Below are 13,222 nucleotides of genomic sequence, written 5' to 3' on the forward strand. Positions count from 1 at the left end.
GAAAAAAGTGCATTGCATAAAAATGTTTGGTTTCTGTCATTCTTGCACGTCCATGCAATCTGATGATCTGGTAACAATTTAATAACTATAATTTGTTTGATTTCACAAGCCGCATAGAGCGCATTTGATTGACTTTATTCGCGCTCTCGAAATGTTTTGCATTTTCTTTTAATTACAAGGTTCGATTAGTTCTCATTTACTGTCACATTCAAACGCCAGAGCCACCAAATGCCTTTTACATAACAATGCACTCGAAACCGTTTGGTTAACCGTGTTCGTTATGATCTATTCGAATCGATTCCAACAACAACAAAAATCTGTACGAACGATTTATTCATTTTGGCCGATAGTTTACCTTGTAAAACGCTTCATATGACCAAAAACAATCTCAAATGTTCCAGTGTCTGTGCAATAGCGCCAATACGACTTGCTCCGAATTATTTTGGTTTTCGATTGAATTCATCTTGGGCGTGTGTGTTCAGTCGACAAACGATCGTTTTACCAATTGGACATATATATCTTATTTGAAGCGACACCGTTTGCACTTTTTCGAATTTAGGCAATAGATTGCATTTTTGGTTGGACAACAAAGTTTGTAAACAATTTAAAGTGAGAATTAATTTTGATTTGTTTTCTGTTTTGGTAAAAGACGTTTTTAGATCAAAATTTGGTAAAAACAGCAAAATCATTTCCTCTTATAGAGGTTTCGTCTGATCCACAGCCACCCACAAACAAAAGATGTTTTTTTGTCAACTTAAAACAACCCAGCATATTTCTACCGTTTCAATATCGGAACATAAATCAATTCTAACTTTAAAAATAGAATCCGATAAACAATTTTGTTTATTATTTGTTCGGATAATGAATTGACCTGAGTATTTATTCCGCTATGCACTTTTGAACATTGTGTAGTGAATACACATCTGAAGTGGTTGTTAAATATTAAGTGAAGGTTATTTACATATTTTATGACCGTGCACACTTTTGATAATAAATCAAACACGACAAAGATTTAATGTATTTTTTTACTTTGGCCACGACACGAAGATTCGGTGCAATTTGAATACGCTTGAGTTAATTCCACTCATTAACCATTTTCAATTATCAGATGGATGTTTAAATTCCATATAAATTCGCCACACAAATCAACGGTGTGTGCGTGTGTGTGTGTATATGTGATTATCTCATCAGCACAAATCATCGTTGTGAGCAAAAAATGAAATAAAAACTGCCAACGGCGAGAAGAGCGAACACACCAAAACAAAAAAAATACCTTACACTTCAAAGTTCGGCTTGTGAGGCTATTCAATGAAGTGACATTAGAAGCAAAGCACTAGCGTGTGCAGCGAAAGTAAATGTGGAAACGAGATGAATAAAGCTTATATGAGCTCCGATTGTGTTGTGATTTCGTTCAAATCGTATTCTGCATTCAAAGTGGCGTGTGCATTAAGATTTTCACGAATTCTCATCAAACTAACTTGATTTAAAGAAAAACTACACGTGAGTGCATTTGGTAAATCACATTTAGACCACAAATTCCAAACTTGTTATATTTGAAAAAAAAAAAAAAAAAAATACGCAATGCGTATTACAACTTCTGTTGCAGCTGGCCCAGCACATTTCAGTGCAACACTCAAGTCAGATGTTCATCGGATCTAACCACTAGATTTTAAGTTGGCAATTACAGTTGTATTGTGTGCACAAATCAATTCACTTGTGTTGGTGATATTCTGTATTATTTTTTTCTCTCTTTTTCTTCTCAACTTTGGATATCTGATGGATCGGTTACCGAATTGCGCAATTTTAAAACCAGACACATATCTATGTTCTTATTTAACTTCAAGTATTTATTCAGTATGTTTACAAGACATTTTCTATATTTTAGTGAGCCGATAGAATAGTACAACCTGTTTACAGCAGACAAAAATAAATAGTTGAATAAAAAAAATTGAAAACGAATAATTTATTGTGTTGGAGTGCGCGATAGTTTCAAGTGAACCGTTAACATGAAGAAAGCTACCACAGTCGTTGATAATTATGAATTTCGTTTGAGCAATGAGCTCAAACTGTTGGCCGAGTCTGAATTGCGAGAAACATGTGCGACCAGAGATTTTGCTCTAAAAGCAATTCGCGATTGGATTGAATCGAACCCACGAATCGAAGCCGCTCGAATGGGTAAACAAACAAACAAAAAACATTTGCAAACAAAAATAAACTCTTTTAATTATCATTCAAAGATGCTAGTTTTTTATTGCGATTTTTGCGAGCCAAAAAATTCAGCGTACCCATTACACAAGAAGGAATCGAAAGATATCTATTACTGCGTCAGTCATATGATTTTTTCACCAATTTGGACATGAACTTACCAACGATGAAAACACTTCTAAACTTGGGGTAATTAATACATCATTTTTATAATTTAATAAAATGCCCATGAAGTAAATCGCCACTACTTATATGTGGCCTTGAATAAACAATATTTTCGTTTGAATTAATCTGAGAAAAAAAAAACACATTCTTCGAAGATAAATATATTTTGCTAAAAACTGGTTTCCTCATTATATCAACATTGGTTGTAATGAACCACCAATACAAAATCGAATTGGACTCATTTATGTAAACAAACAAACAAAAAACACACGAAACTAATTATAATTAACAATAGACAGAATAAAAATATATATACTAAACATTCAAATTTACTTCAGCCGCAAACTTATACGTAGTGTCATATTTTCAAAATGTACAATTTTGATCATTTTTCTTTATTTAAAAAAATATTTCGTGAAAAAAAATGTCGACAAAAAAATCAAATTAAAGCAAGAGCATTTGAAAAGAGACGCGTGAAAAAAAATATTCGCTGCGAACAGGATTTGAACCTGTGCGGGAAGAATCCCAATGGATTTCTAGTCCATCGCCTTAACCGCTCGGCCATCGCAGCTCATATACACGTTCACGTTTAACGCCTCTATGCAGTGCGAGTGTCTACACGCACGACTATCACTTTCATTGTTCACCAAACATTTTCTATTTTTGTTACTTTTAAAATCATTTAAATACTTAATGAATTGCACAATTTCATTGAATGAAAATCATTTTCATTTATTTATGCATGAAATAGGTATATTTTTGCGGTGCCAAAACGTGATCAGTTTGGTAGAAGAGTTATCATCACAAGACCGGGTAAGAAATGAAAACAAATTAAAGAGATATTTCAATTATTTCATTTATTCAAATCATTTTCAAATCCGATTTATTGTTAATAGGTGTTTTCGATCCATATAAATATGCCAATACCGATATGCTCAAATTGCACGGCATGGTTTACGAAACATTAATGGAAGATGAAGAGAATCAAATACGTGGCTATGTTCACATTGTTGATTGTACTGGCGTTAGTTTGCCGTACATGACTTTATTCACTCCCAAAGAGGCTGTTCGAATTATTAAAAATGCCGAGGTAAATCAAAATATTTCATTTCAAATGATATTCATGCCATTTTTTTTTTACTTTTTGTGACATTTATACAAATTGAATGCATTCATTCAAAGTTATCGAATTTTTTTATACAAAACACAACGCGACGCTTACATGTTTACGCGCTAAAATGAATGACACATTTATTTCAACATTTGTTTGAATAAAAAAAAAATTCTTCATAAAAATCAATAAAAAAAATACATTCAAAAGAGTGTAAATATACTTTGGAATTGACAGTGAATAAAAAAAGAAAATAAAAAAAAAATATTCGCTGCGAACAGGATTTGAACCTGTGCGGGCAGAGCCCAATGGATTTCAAGAATTCGAATTTATTCGAGTCCATCGCCTTAACCACTCGGCCATCGCAGCTCATGCTAGCAAACATATTTTATCGTGTCATGTTCTCCGTAACTATAGACACGCACGCTGTCTATCGCTGGAGCGATGCTTTTTATTTTGCTGTTGAATGTGTTTGTTGATTAAATTAAAATAAAAAAACATAATCTCTATACATTCGCCGAAAAAATCTTTCACATTTGTCAAGATATTTAAAATCGAAAAAAAAATCATTAAAACTTCTTCACATTTTATTTATTTTTAATTTGCATTTTTACGAAATCGATGCGATTTATAACCAACAAACAAAATGTGACAAAAATAATATTGAAAACGTGTTGAAATGACTGAAAATTAATTTCGAAAAAGCTAAATTTGTTGAAAAAATACGATGTTCGAAATGGCGACATCCAAAAGTCACATTTCTTGAGAAACGTGGGTAAAAAAAAATTATTCGCTGCGAACAGGATTTGAACCTGTGCGGGCAGAGCCCAATGGATTTCAAGTCCATCTCCTTAACCACTCGGACATCGCAGCTCATGAATGTTATACATCAAAGTGTATACAGTACGTGCGCAACGGTGCGCACCAACAATGTGACACGCAAGCAGCATGTTTTATGTTACATTTTTGCAATGAGATTTTTTGTAAACACACACACAAAAAATGTTGATCTATGTCGAAATTGTACATATAAATTTGTTGTTCGTTAATTTAGTTTTTTGTTCATTTCATTTTTTAAATACAGAATACGTTGCCAATGCGACATAAAGAAATAGTTGCATTTAAAATGCATGCATCGATTAAATTTGCCGCTGATTTTGCACTTGGTTTAGTAACTGAAAAGCTACGAAGTCGTGTCAAGTTTTTCACTTCACTTGAGTCAGCTAAAGTTATCGATCGTTCTATACTACCTTTGGAGTACGGCGGAACCATTCCAATGGCTGAAATGATTGGTTAGTACAAAGCTTTTCAAACTAAAATAATGCATTCCAAGTATCGAGATTAAAATTTCGTTTGAGAAATAGAAACAAATCACCGTTGGCATTTACTCACTAATTTTTTACGGAAATGAATTTTCATTTTCACAGAATCATGGAAAGTTGAAATGGCTGCAAAGCAGTCAATACTTCTTGACAACGATAATATGCGCGTTCATTTGGATATGTATTCAATGAAAGCGCGTGAAGGTGCAATCAGTGCATTGAAACAATTGAATTGTGCATCCAGCGACAATGACAAGGGACAATTGTATGGATTACAGGGAAGTTTTCGAAAACTCGAAGTCGATTGAGCATCGTTGACAACGAACCAGTACTCTACATATATTTACTAGTATATTTAAGACCTTTTTTTAACGTTGAATGCTCAAAATTGCGATATTTTATACTTTTTGATTGCGGGGTGACGGGCGATCGATATGTTAATATTTTATATATATATATTTGGTCTACTTATCTCCAAAACTAAATCCATGATCAAACATCAAATCATTTCGTTTTGTAATGAGTGGCACACCATTGATGTAGGAATTAAAAAAAAACAACGCCAGCAGTATTTCTTCACATTTTTCCTCCCTCTCACACTTCTTTCTTTTTTCTATATTGTTCATACGTTTCACAAATCACAATTTATGCTATCAATTTATTTAAATACCAATAAATAAATGTACGATAAGTTAAAAGATTGTTATCCAATTGTCTACATGGGAATTTACATAATCAAAACAAAAATTTTAAAATATACATAATAATAAGCAGTGTTCAATAAATAAATAAAAATAAATTACAATGTGGTTTTTTTTTGTCACATACAAACTAAAATATAAATGAATGTAAATTTATTATTTACGCATTCGTTACTAAAATATTCTTAATTTGTTTTGTGTTTGGTTAAGTTTGTGACTTCGAGTCGATCTATCATGAGAACTGATAATGACTTTGGCAATGGCGCAACATATGCTCATATGCAATGAATGAAACTGCACTGACTGGTGCTGATCGCAATACCAACACTGTGCCGCCACGGAAAAGGTATTTGTATCCATGTTCCTGGATGAGAAAAAGACAAAAAAAATGAAAACCGTCAGCGCAAAAGAATCGTTTGAATATGGCAAGTAAATTTACTTTGGTAATTTCGCTGAAACAATGCAATACATTTCTGTATTGATTTGGATTAGTGGTTGTCATCATTCGCGTTTTGATTACATCAAACGGAATTCCCGGTATCCAAGATAGCATGCCAGCACATGCGCCAGCCACTGCCGTTCGTAATGGTTCAACTGTTTCCTCTTTATAATGGTACGGTCGTTGAAGTGATGGTGATCGCATTTTCTCTATCATATATTCATATACAAACATGAACAGTCCGTATGGGATAATATCTCTGCGCAAAGAAATAAATCAATCGAGTTCAATTTTTTAGCGAAAGACAATTTGAATACAAACCTCCAGAGCATGGATTCTAAGCCACGAAAAACGCCTGGCAAACCTTCTGTTTGTCTAATCAATCGAAACACCATCAATGGCCCCGTTTCATTATCTGACATAAACATAAACAAGGAGATAGATTAGAAATACAGAAGTATAGAAAAAAGTATACCATAATTGAAACGACTGACCGAATTGGGTCTTTAGATTAACTTACTTACTTTCACCTGCAATCGCACCTTTGATAATTCGATTGGGCATGCACAAATTGCCTTTATCAGTCCGGCCGTACAACCGCCCAGGAATACGTGTGTAAACCAATACTTTTGCTTTGATTCTTCGCTTGATGTCCTGCAAAAAATTGACGATTAAATATTTGTATTTAATATTCAGAGTTCGAAAGACTCACATATTTTGATAAATTCGAAACGAATTGCCATAAACACCAAAAATGATCGAATTCATGAATCCCGTTGAACACAATGGAAATAAAAGACCACGATAATAGGATTTTGCCTGCAATATTCGATTATTAGATACATTCATTAATTATTAGATACATTCATTCATTTACCCCTTCGGTTTTGAATAGAATTTTTGTCGCTTGAATAAATCGCATATTTCCCGATTGCATGTTCGTCTTCACCGTGTCAAGCGGGTGGGATATGAACATATTACATGCACCTGTTTAGAATAATCATCATAAGTGGCAATTTAAATTGATGGAAAATATTCCAAATTTTTCTTTTAATTTACCAGCAAAAACACCAGCTATGAAGTCACAATGGGCCGTCATTTTTGGTTGTAGCTAACGAACAACGATGATAAGCTGTATTTTATTTAATAGATTTTATTGGGATTAGAGATTATTTAACTTTTTAATCAACATGAAATTTATGAAAAATAATTTAAATAACAGGTTAATCAGTCAGTCATTGCATCACAAATTTGCCACAAATTGTATGTGATGCCATATTCATTGTGATACAATTCGTACCTTGATTTTGTGATTGATTCTATTAAGGAATTAACATGCAGATTGGACTACATTTGTCGAATAAAACATCGAAGAAAGAAACATGAATCACCAATGGGTTTTCTTTGTGAATTTTTTGTTTATTAACAAAAGAATCAATCTGTATTTCAATTGCTCTTGTTCACACATTTATAATCAGAATCCTTGAACAAATGAACACTTTCTGAAATCTTTTTCTCCTAAACAAACATTTTCTTGAAAATTCGGAAACTTTTCCAAGAAGAAGTTTGAAAAAGGTTCTAGCAATGACCTTAAACAAAAAAGTTACACATAACAAAGCATCTAAATGATTCATTGCAAGTAAAATTCAAGTAATGTACGGTGTGCTTCGCTGAACTACATTTTTGCCGCCAAATATTGTTCCATCATCAATGTCTGCAACGACCGATTCGTACAGAAATGTAATTGCAATGTTAAAGATTTTCAGAATGAATATGTTGGTGCGCATCAATTTGCACATTTCTGAAAATGCAGAATACACTTATGCTTTGACATCGAAATGAGCACCAAAATACAGGGAGAACAAAAGCAAAAAATAAAAATCACGAGTAATAACTCTCTTTCTCTCTGTTAGTCATTCGTTTACTTACTCACACAATCACACACCAGAACATCGCAACGCTGCACTTGGTTATACCAAAGCACGTGCTCAACACCGTGTTGATTCGACAAACAGAGATGAGAGAGTGTCAGTGCGTTTCTGCAATGTGTAAATATATGTATGTACATGTGGCTTTCTCCTATTAGAAGATTGAGAACATGATTTGATTTAACTGTGTGACTTTTGTATTGACTGATGTTGCTTTTGTATTGATTTACAAATCTCAAATTTCCACGGACATCAATTTCGAGTCGAAATTTTTGTTGTTGGTATATTGAATGAATTTCTTTGTTGCTAACATCCACTTATCATCTCACTGATGACATCACAATCTTGAATGTCCCGTGAATTACACGAACGATAATAGTTCCGACAATGAATTAAAAAAATCCAACCGTAGTACATATCAAGCTTACTCATATGACAATGATCACGAGGTATCGATTTGAATGGAGTCTGTTTGAATTGTGGAAGAAAATCGTGATGAAATATTGATAAATATGAATGAAACAGCAAATAAATCCAGGTAAATTTGAATGACAACATTCGGAAAAATAGAAAATAAAAGTTTTCAATTAAACTTTTACCGAACGTCAATTTTTATTGCAATGTCCGAAAAGAATATCGATTTTCTCTGAATACAAATAAAAATGTACTCACAAATCAGAGTCAAAGCAACGAATTTTATTGCACCGCTTACACGATGATTTCGTCGTGTCATTCATTGTTTGCGTAATCGTTAGTTTCACTGACATTGATGCGAATTCATTTCGACACAAAACAATAGAAACATAAATTATTCGAATTTTCTTGATTTGTTTGTGTGCGTCGCCTGAACAAATCAAGAATTTTCCAAATTCAATGATAATATGATTCACTCACTATTTTTGCGCTGGTTGTCAGCAACGGCCAAATCGAAAACCCAAAAATACCCAACAAACTTATTCAACTCATTGACGAAAATAATCGAATAAGTTGGCGTCTAACTTCCGATTTTTAACTGGGTAATTGATTTTTTGACATCGGAATCGGAATCGTCGAAATGTGTAAATAACAATCTATTGAATTGTTACCGAGATGTCAAACGACTAAATGTTATTAAAATCACATTTGAAGAAAATTAATTTATAGTAACACACATGCAGTGTGTATAGTAGAAATAGGAAAAATCAAAGAGAGCGAAGAGAGTGTTTTGTTATTCTCTCAAAAAGCGAAATAGTGGAAAGAGCGCGGCGAATAAGAGCGGATTAAGAGACGGCTGCGCTCACAAATACACATGGACATCGTGGAGAAGAGAAAACCATATGAGCGAGAGAGTTTGAGACAACCACTACTCACAGAGATTCAACAAATACACACGAAACTCAAGGAAAACACACAACAACACAGAAAACGATAAAAAAAACAGAAAAAAAAACAAAATTAGAATGATTGCACGTGTATTAGTACGCGTGTAAGAGTTTGAATTTAGTTTCATTTGCATTGAATGGAACGGTTACATTTCTTCTTTTATGACTTTTCCACGAAAAAAGCACCAAAGTGCAGGATATGAGACAGATAGAATAAAGACGAAAAAACAACAACAAACCATATGTTATGTTGTTTTATGACTGATGAACGCATTACTTGAGTATTGTGCAGACATTAGGTTTGAGCTATGGATATAGCGGCTGCTATTTCATAGCTGCTATTCATAGGCGCTATTTATCTCGTTTTAATGCATTTATGCATATTGTGTGTTATTTTCTACATCTCTCTCGTACTCACATTCAAATGTACAAAAGAATAGTAGGCTATGATATTCCTACTCGGTGTTACACACAGCACACGAATTAAATAGCGCCTATGAATAGCACCTATAAAATAGCAGCCGCTATATGCATAGCTCGAGCCTAATGTCTGGTATTGTGTGTTGACATTTGATTCCGGCATACAAACTTTCGATGATGTCAATTTGGTGTGTAATGTTTATAAACGTAGACATTTCGCATGTGTCGAATATACAATGTAATTTACATGCGAAAAGTAGAATAAACTACGTATGAATGGTGTAGAAAAGTCACGTCCATGTCGTTGGCTCCCCACTTTTTGGTTTGTGTGCAAAATTTCTCAAATGATTTTTGAAGCGATGTGAATTTAACATACGTGTTTGGATTCTATATGGACGAACGTTAAGTTACCAATGCAACCTAAATAAAATCGATTGTAACTTGTAAAAGGACGAAAGTGACTTTTACATATGTAAATTCTGACCCCCTTGGGCTTATCAGAATTGCCATACAAGAAAAAATCCTTCAAAAAAAATCATGCACACGCTTTGGGGTCTTTCACCGTTGCTAATATATGTTGAAATAGTAGACAAAATGAACAAATAAAATTTAAAATTCTTTTCTCTGGCATTTACACATGTTTCGTCTATCACGTTCTAGATAATGAATTTAGCATGCATGAGCAACTACAAAAACACTGGAAATTTTTTTATGTAAACAACACGTAATCGCTGTGTTCCAAATTCGATTGTAGCGTTACGAATATGATGGTGCATGTTAGTTGCATGTACATCACACTGTGTGACTCTATCGTTTGTGAAAACAACGAGACTGATCGTAGTACGAGAATCTACTGTAAACCGAAGATAGAGAGAAACGAAAGAGAAGAGAGAGAGAGAAAGGCACACATAGATCTATGACGACAGCAAAAGAACTTTTATGCGTCGTTGTAAGTGTATGTTTTACACCGACTGTACCTTACGATACATGTGAGATAATTTGTCAAACGTTATCAAGGAGGAAAGAAAGAAAGAAAGAGATAATTAAGAAAAAACAAATACCCGAGCATGTGTGCGTGCGTTCAATGTCAACAACAAAAAGATTTTTTCTTTGGCATTTTTGTTTCAAATACTTACTTACAATTTTTTTTATCTGGAATAAAAATGAAATGGTCAAATAAAAAACTTTGGAATTGCAGTTGGAATCGTAATTTATTTAAAAAAAAATTAATATTTCGAGATGAATCGTTCTATAAACAATGTAAGCATGAATGTGATAACATAACAACATTATAGCGTTGATCACATGATTGACAGCTGGTGCGCACACTATAACAGACAACTGTTGGTCGACATTTGTGTGCGTGCGACATTCCTATAGCTACATTGTGTATGCAGCCTACATTGTGTATGCAGCGCGTGATAATTTACGGTGTACATCAATGCTGTTGATGATACAGAACGAGTACACCATATTGTGACATATTTTTTCTCACGCTCGTACACACTCAATGCATTGTCTGTCTACACTGACAATTTTTGTTATGCAAAAGACTATTGTTGACTATTTTTTCGATTTTTTTTACTTTTTTTCTATTCAATGTAAACAAATAGTCGAATGCCAAATGGAAAAAGGTATATTTTTCAATAAAAAAATGTATTTCAGCAGGGAAAAAGCGATAGAAATCATGTGTTTCTATGAATTTGTTGAATTTCAAGGTCAATAATTCAAAAATACAAATAGTGCATCAACATTCACCGGCCGATACAGCTCAGTGCTAGCGTGCAGACGTTCTAATCTAGCAGTCGCAAGTTCGATTCTCTCTGGTTAATAAAAAAAATATTATCTCACACAGGTTAACAACAACAAAATACAATATATACTTCAAATCTCGCTGGGCCAGCTGCAATATGTATATACTATAGTAAGATTGAAAAATTCTCATACTAGCAGTAATATAGATATACCAGAACAAGAATTTAACGATATTAAAATAGCAGATAGGGCATAGGTAAGATATACAAATAATGAGCTTACTGCGACTATTAGGTTAGAATGGTATCGGCCATTTTTTTTCGTTTTAAATGCGGCCTAAAAAAGATTTTTTTAAACTTTACTTCATCGAATGAAATTCAATTATATATTGTTGATTCAAAAATTCAAACCTATACATGCTTGAGTCAAACACATACACAAATTCACAATTTTTATTAATTGACGCCATTTTAGCTTGCACTAATTTCACATATGTATATGAAAAATCAACAAAAAAAAATATTGATCGATAATTGATGATCGAATTTTATCAAAACTTTTTCAAGAAAATAAATAAATTCAATTTTTTCAGATTTATATTTAAATAAGTTACATGAATTACTCAAAAAAAATTCTTACCACAATCAAACGCATGTCTGATGTTAGTGACGGATGATATATGACTAAAATTCATGTGGGAAAAAGCACATTCGCGCATCACATGTGTCACATATGATCTTCGAACGTAGTTAAGTTCTTTTACTACGTTTCTACGTGAAGCAACTAGTACCACTAGTATTGCCATTTTTCAATAACAATTTTTTTAAATAATGTTGTGTGTTTTTCTTCCATGATGCGAATGTGATATCATTACTATTTATTCAAAATAACACATTAAAACGACAAATCAAACAATAAGTAAACAATTCACTTTTTTCAATTTTCGATTTAAATTTTTATTGCTTCCCTATCGATACAATGTGATTTAAAATCCTTATGAAACCAAAATGAAGTACAATAGTAAAATAAAAAGGATATAACTAAATTTTAAAATTTCACAAAAAAGGAAATAAGACGCAAAAAATGTTATTTTCTTTTATGTTTTTTTTTATTTGTAAATATTTTGTTTTTCAATTTTTTATTTTAAATTTAAAGTGTATTTTTTCATCCATAAAATTCTCTTTTTTTAAGTTTTTTTTTTATTTGTTTGGGGATAAGAGGAATTCACAGGTGCAATCCAATTTATGATTATTATTATCTTTGTACAACTACAATTACAAATACGAAATGATTTTTTTTATTCAAGTAGAACTATACTTTTTTTCAACGTGTGAGAAAAAAAAACATATGCACTATTCGGTAATTCTTTTTTTTTATCTTTATCAAATTGAACAACACAAAAACAAATGTATGCATTTTTTTTAAATTTCTATATAACTACAAATTAGCCACCTGCTGGCAATCTTTCGGTTGTTGAAAAACGGTTTTTTGTTGTTTTTTTTTCTTTAAATCACATGATAGACAAACAATTACTATATTGTATATTTTATGCATTAAAATGTGTGTAAGCTGGAACTTACACGTGGTCAAATTCTGGTGTGAATTTAGTTTCTCTTGTGTTAAGTTTTAAAAAAAATTCAAAATTTATTTGATTTAGTTGAGATTTTAATTGTATCTTGGCCATAATAATTTTCCTGTAAAAAAACAGAAAAAAGAACAAGATAAAAATCAAGTTATTATTTGTACCATACCGAACATAAACGATTCAACAAGTGCTTATAGTTTTAGTTTTTTTACAGTTTTTTTGTTGTCAAA

The 13,222-nt window shown here is 32.5% G+C and overlaps 2 protein-coding genes, 1 long non-coding RNA gene and 3 other non-coding genes across 15 annotated transcripts; 1 reads left to right on the plus strand and 5 right to left on the minus strand.

Moving 5' to 3' along the window:
- The first annotated feature begins 478 nt into the window (after positions 1-478).
- LOC116346903 (alpha-tocopherol transfer protein-like) lies at positions 479-5,570 on the plus strand. Of its 3 annotated transcripts, none has more exons than XM_031777188.1 (7): positions 479-609; positions 1,886-2,175; positions 2,238-2,394; positions 3,122-3,183; positions 3,267-3,460; positions 4,566-4,773; positions 4,909-5,570. In XM_031777188.1, exons 2-7 carry the CDS (start codon positions 2,007-2,009, stop codon positions 5,109-5,111), a joined length of 993 nt encoding a protein of 330 aa, XP_031633048.1. In that variant the 5' UTR covers positions 479-609; positions 1,886-2,006; the 3' UTR covers positions 5,112-5,570. The 3 variants fall into 3 exon arrangements, with proteins under 3 accessions (XP_031633048.1, XP_031633049.1, XP_031633047.1); XM_031777189.1 differs by having other exon boundaries at positions 500-591; XM_031777187.1 differs by lacking the exon at positions 479-609 and adding an exon at positions 1,272-1,500.
- Positions 2,859-2,941, minus strand: Trnas-aga. Its single transcript has one exon. It is a non-coding gene; the product is annotated as a tRNA-Ser (tRNA).
- Positions 3,751-3,850, minus strand: Trnas-cga. Its single transcript is given in 2 exon segments — positions 3,751-3,795; positions 3,814-3,850. It is a non-coding gene; the product is annotated as a tRNA-Ser (tRNA).
- Trnas-uga lies at positions 4,273-4,354 on the minus strand. The gene has a single exon. It is a non-coding gene; the product is annotated as a tRNA-Ser (tRNA).
- On the minus strand, positions 5,448-10,804 carry LOC116346904 (solute carrier family 25 member 45-like). Of its 6 annotated transcripts, XM_031777193.1 has the most exons (9): positions 8,766-9,078; positions 8,300-8,339; positions 7,003-7,075; positions 6,821-6,930; positions 6,656-6,762; positions 6,464-6,597; positions 6,265-6,358; positions 5,944-6,202; positions 5,448-5,868 (listed from the first exon to the last, which is right to left on the minus strand). In XM_031777193.1, the coding sequence occupies exons 3-9, from the start codon at positions 7,040-7,042 to the stop codon at positions 5,737-5,739; spliced, it is 876 nt and encodes a 291-aa protein (XP_031633053.1). In that variant the 5' UTR covers positions 7,043-7,075; positions 8,300-8,339; positions 8,766-9,078; the 3' UTR covers positions 5,448-5,736. The 6 variants fall into 6 exon arrangements, with proteins under 6 accessions (XP_031633053.1, XP_031633055.1, XP_031633051.1 ...); XM_031777195.1 differs by lacking the exons at positions 8,300-8,339; positions 8,766-9,078 and adding an exon at positions 10,793-10,804; XM_031777191.1 differs by lacking the exon at positions 8,300-8,339 and having other exon boundaries at positions 8,766-9,075.
- A 40-nt stretch (positions 10,805-10,844) lies between these two features.
- On the minus strand, positions 10,845-12,120 carry LOC116346905. Of its 3 annotated transcripts, none has more exons than XR_004201643.1 (3): positions 12,047-12,120; positions 11,845-11,887; positions 10,845-11,743 (listed from the first exon to the last, which is right to left on the minus strand). It is a non-coding gene; the product is annotated as an uncharacterized LOC116346905 (long non-coding RNA). The 3 variants fall into 3 exon arrangements; XR_004201642.1 differs by having other exon boundaries at positions 11,818-11,887; positions 12,047-12,091; XR_004201644.1 differs by lacking the exon at positions 11,845-11,887 and having other exon boundaries at positions 12,047-12,073.
- Between the last annotated feature and the right edge of the window lie 1,102 nt (positions 12,121-13,222).

Source organism: Contarinia nasturtii, unplaced genomic scaffold, assembly GCF_009176525.2.
Source record: "Contarinia nasturtii isolate CC-2019 unplaced genomic scaffold, AAFC_CNas_1.1 Cnas_scaffold_1699, whole genome shotgun sequence".
Taxonomy (NCBI): Eukaryota; Metazoa; Arthropoda; class Insecta; order Diptera; family Cecidomyiidae; genus Contarinia; species Contarinia nasturtii.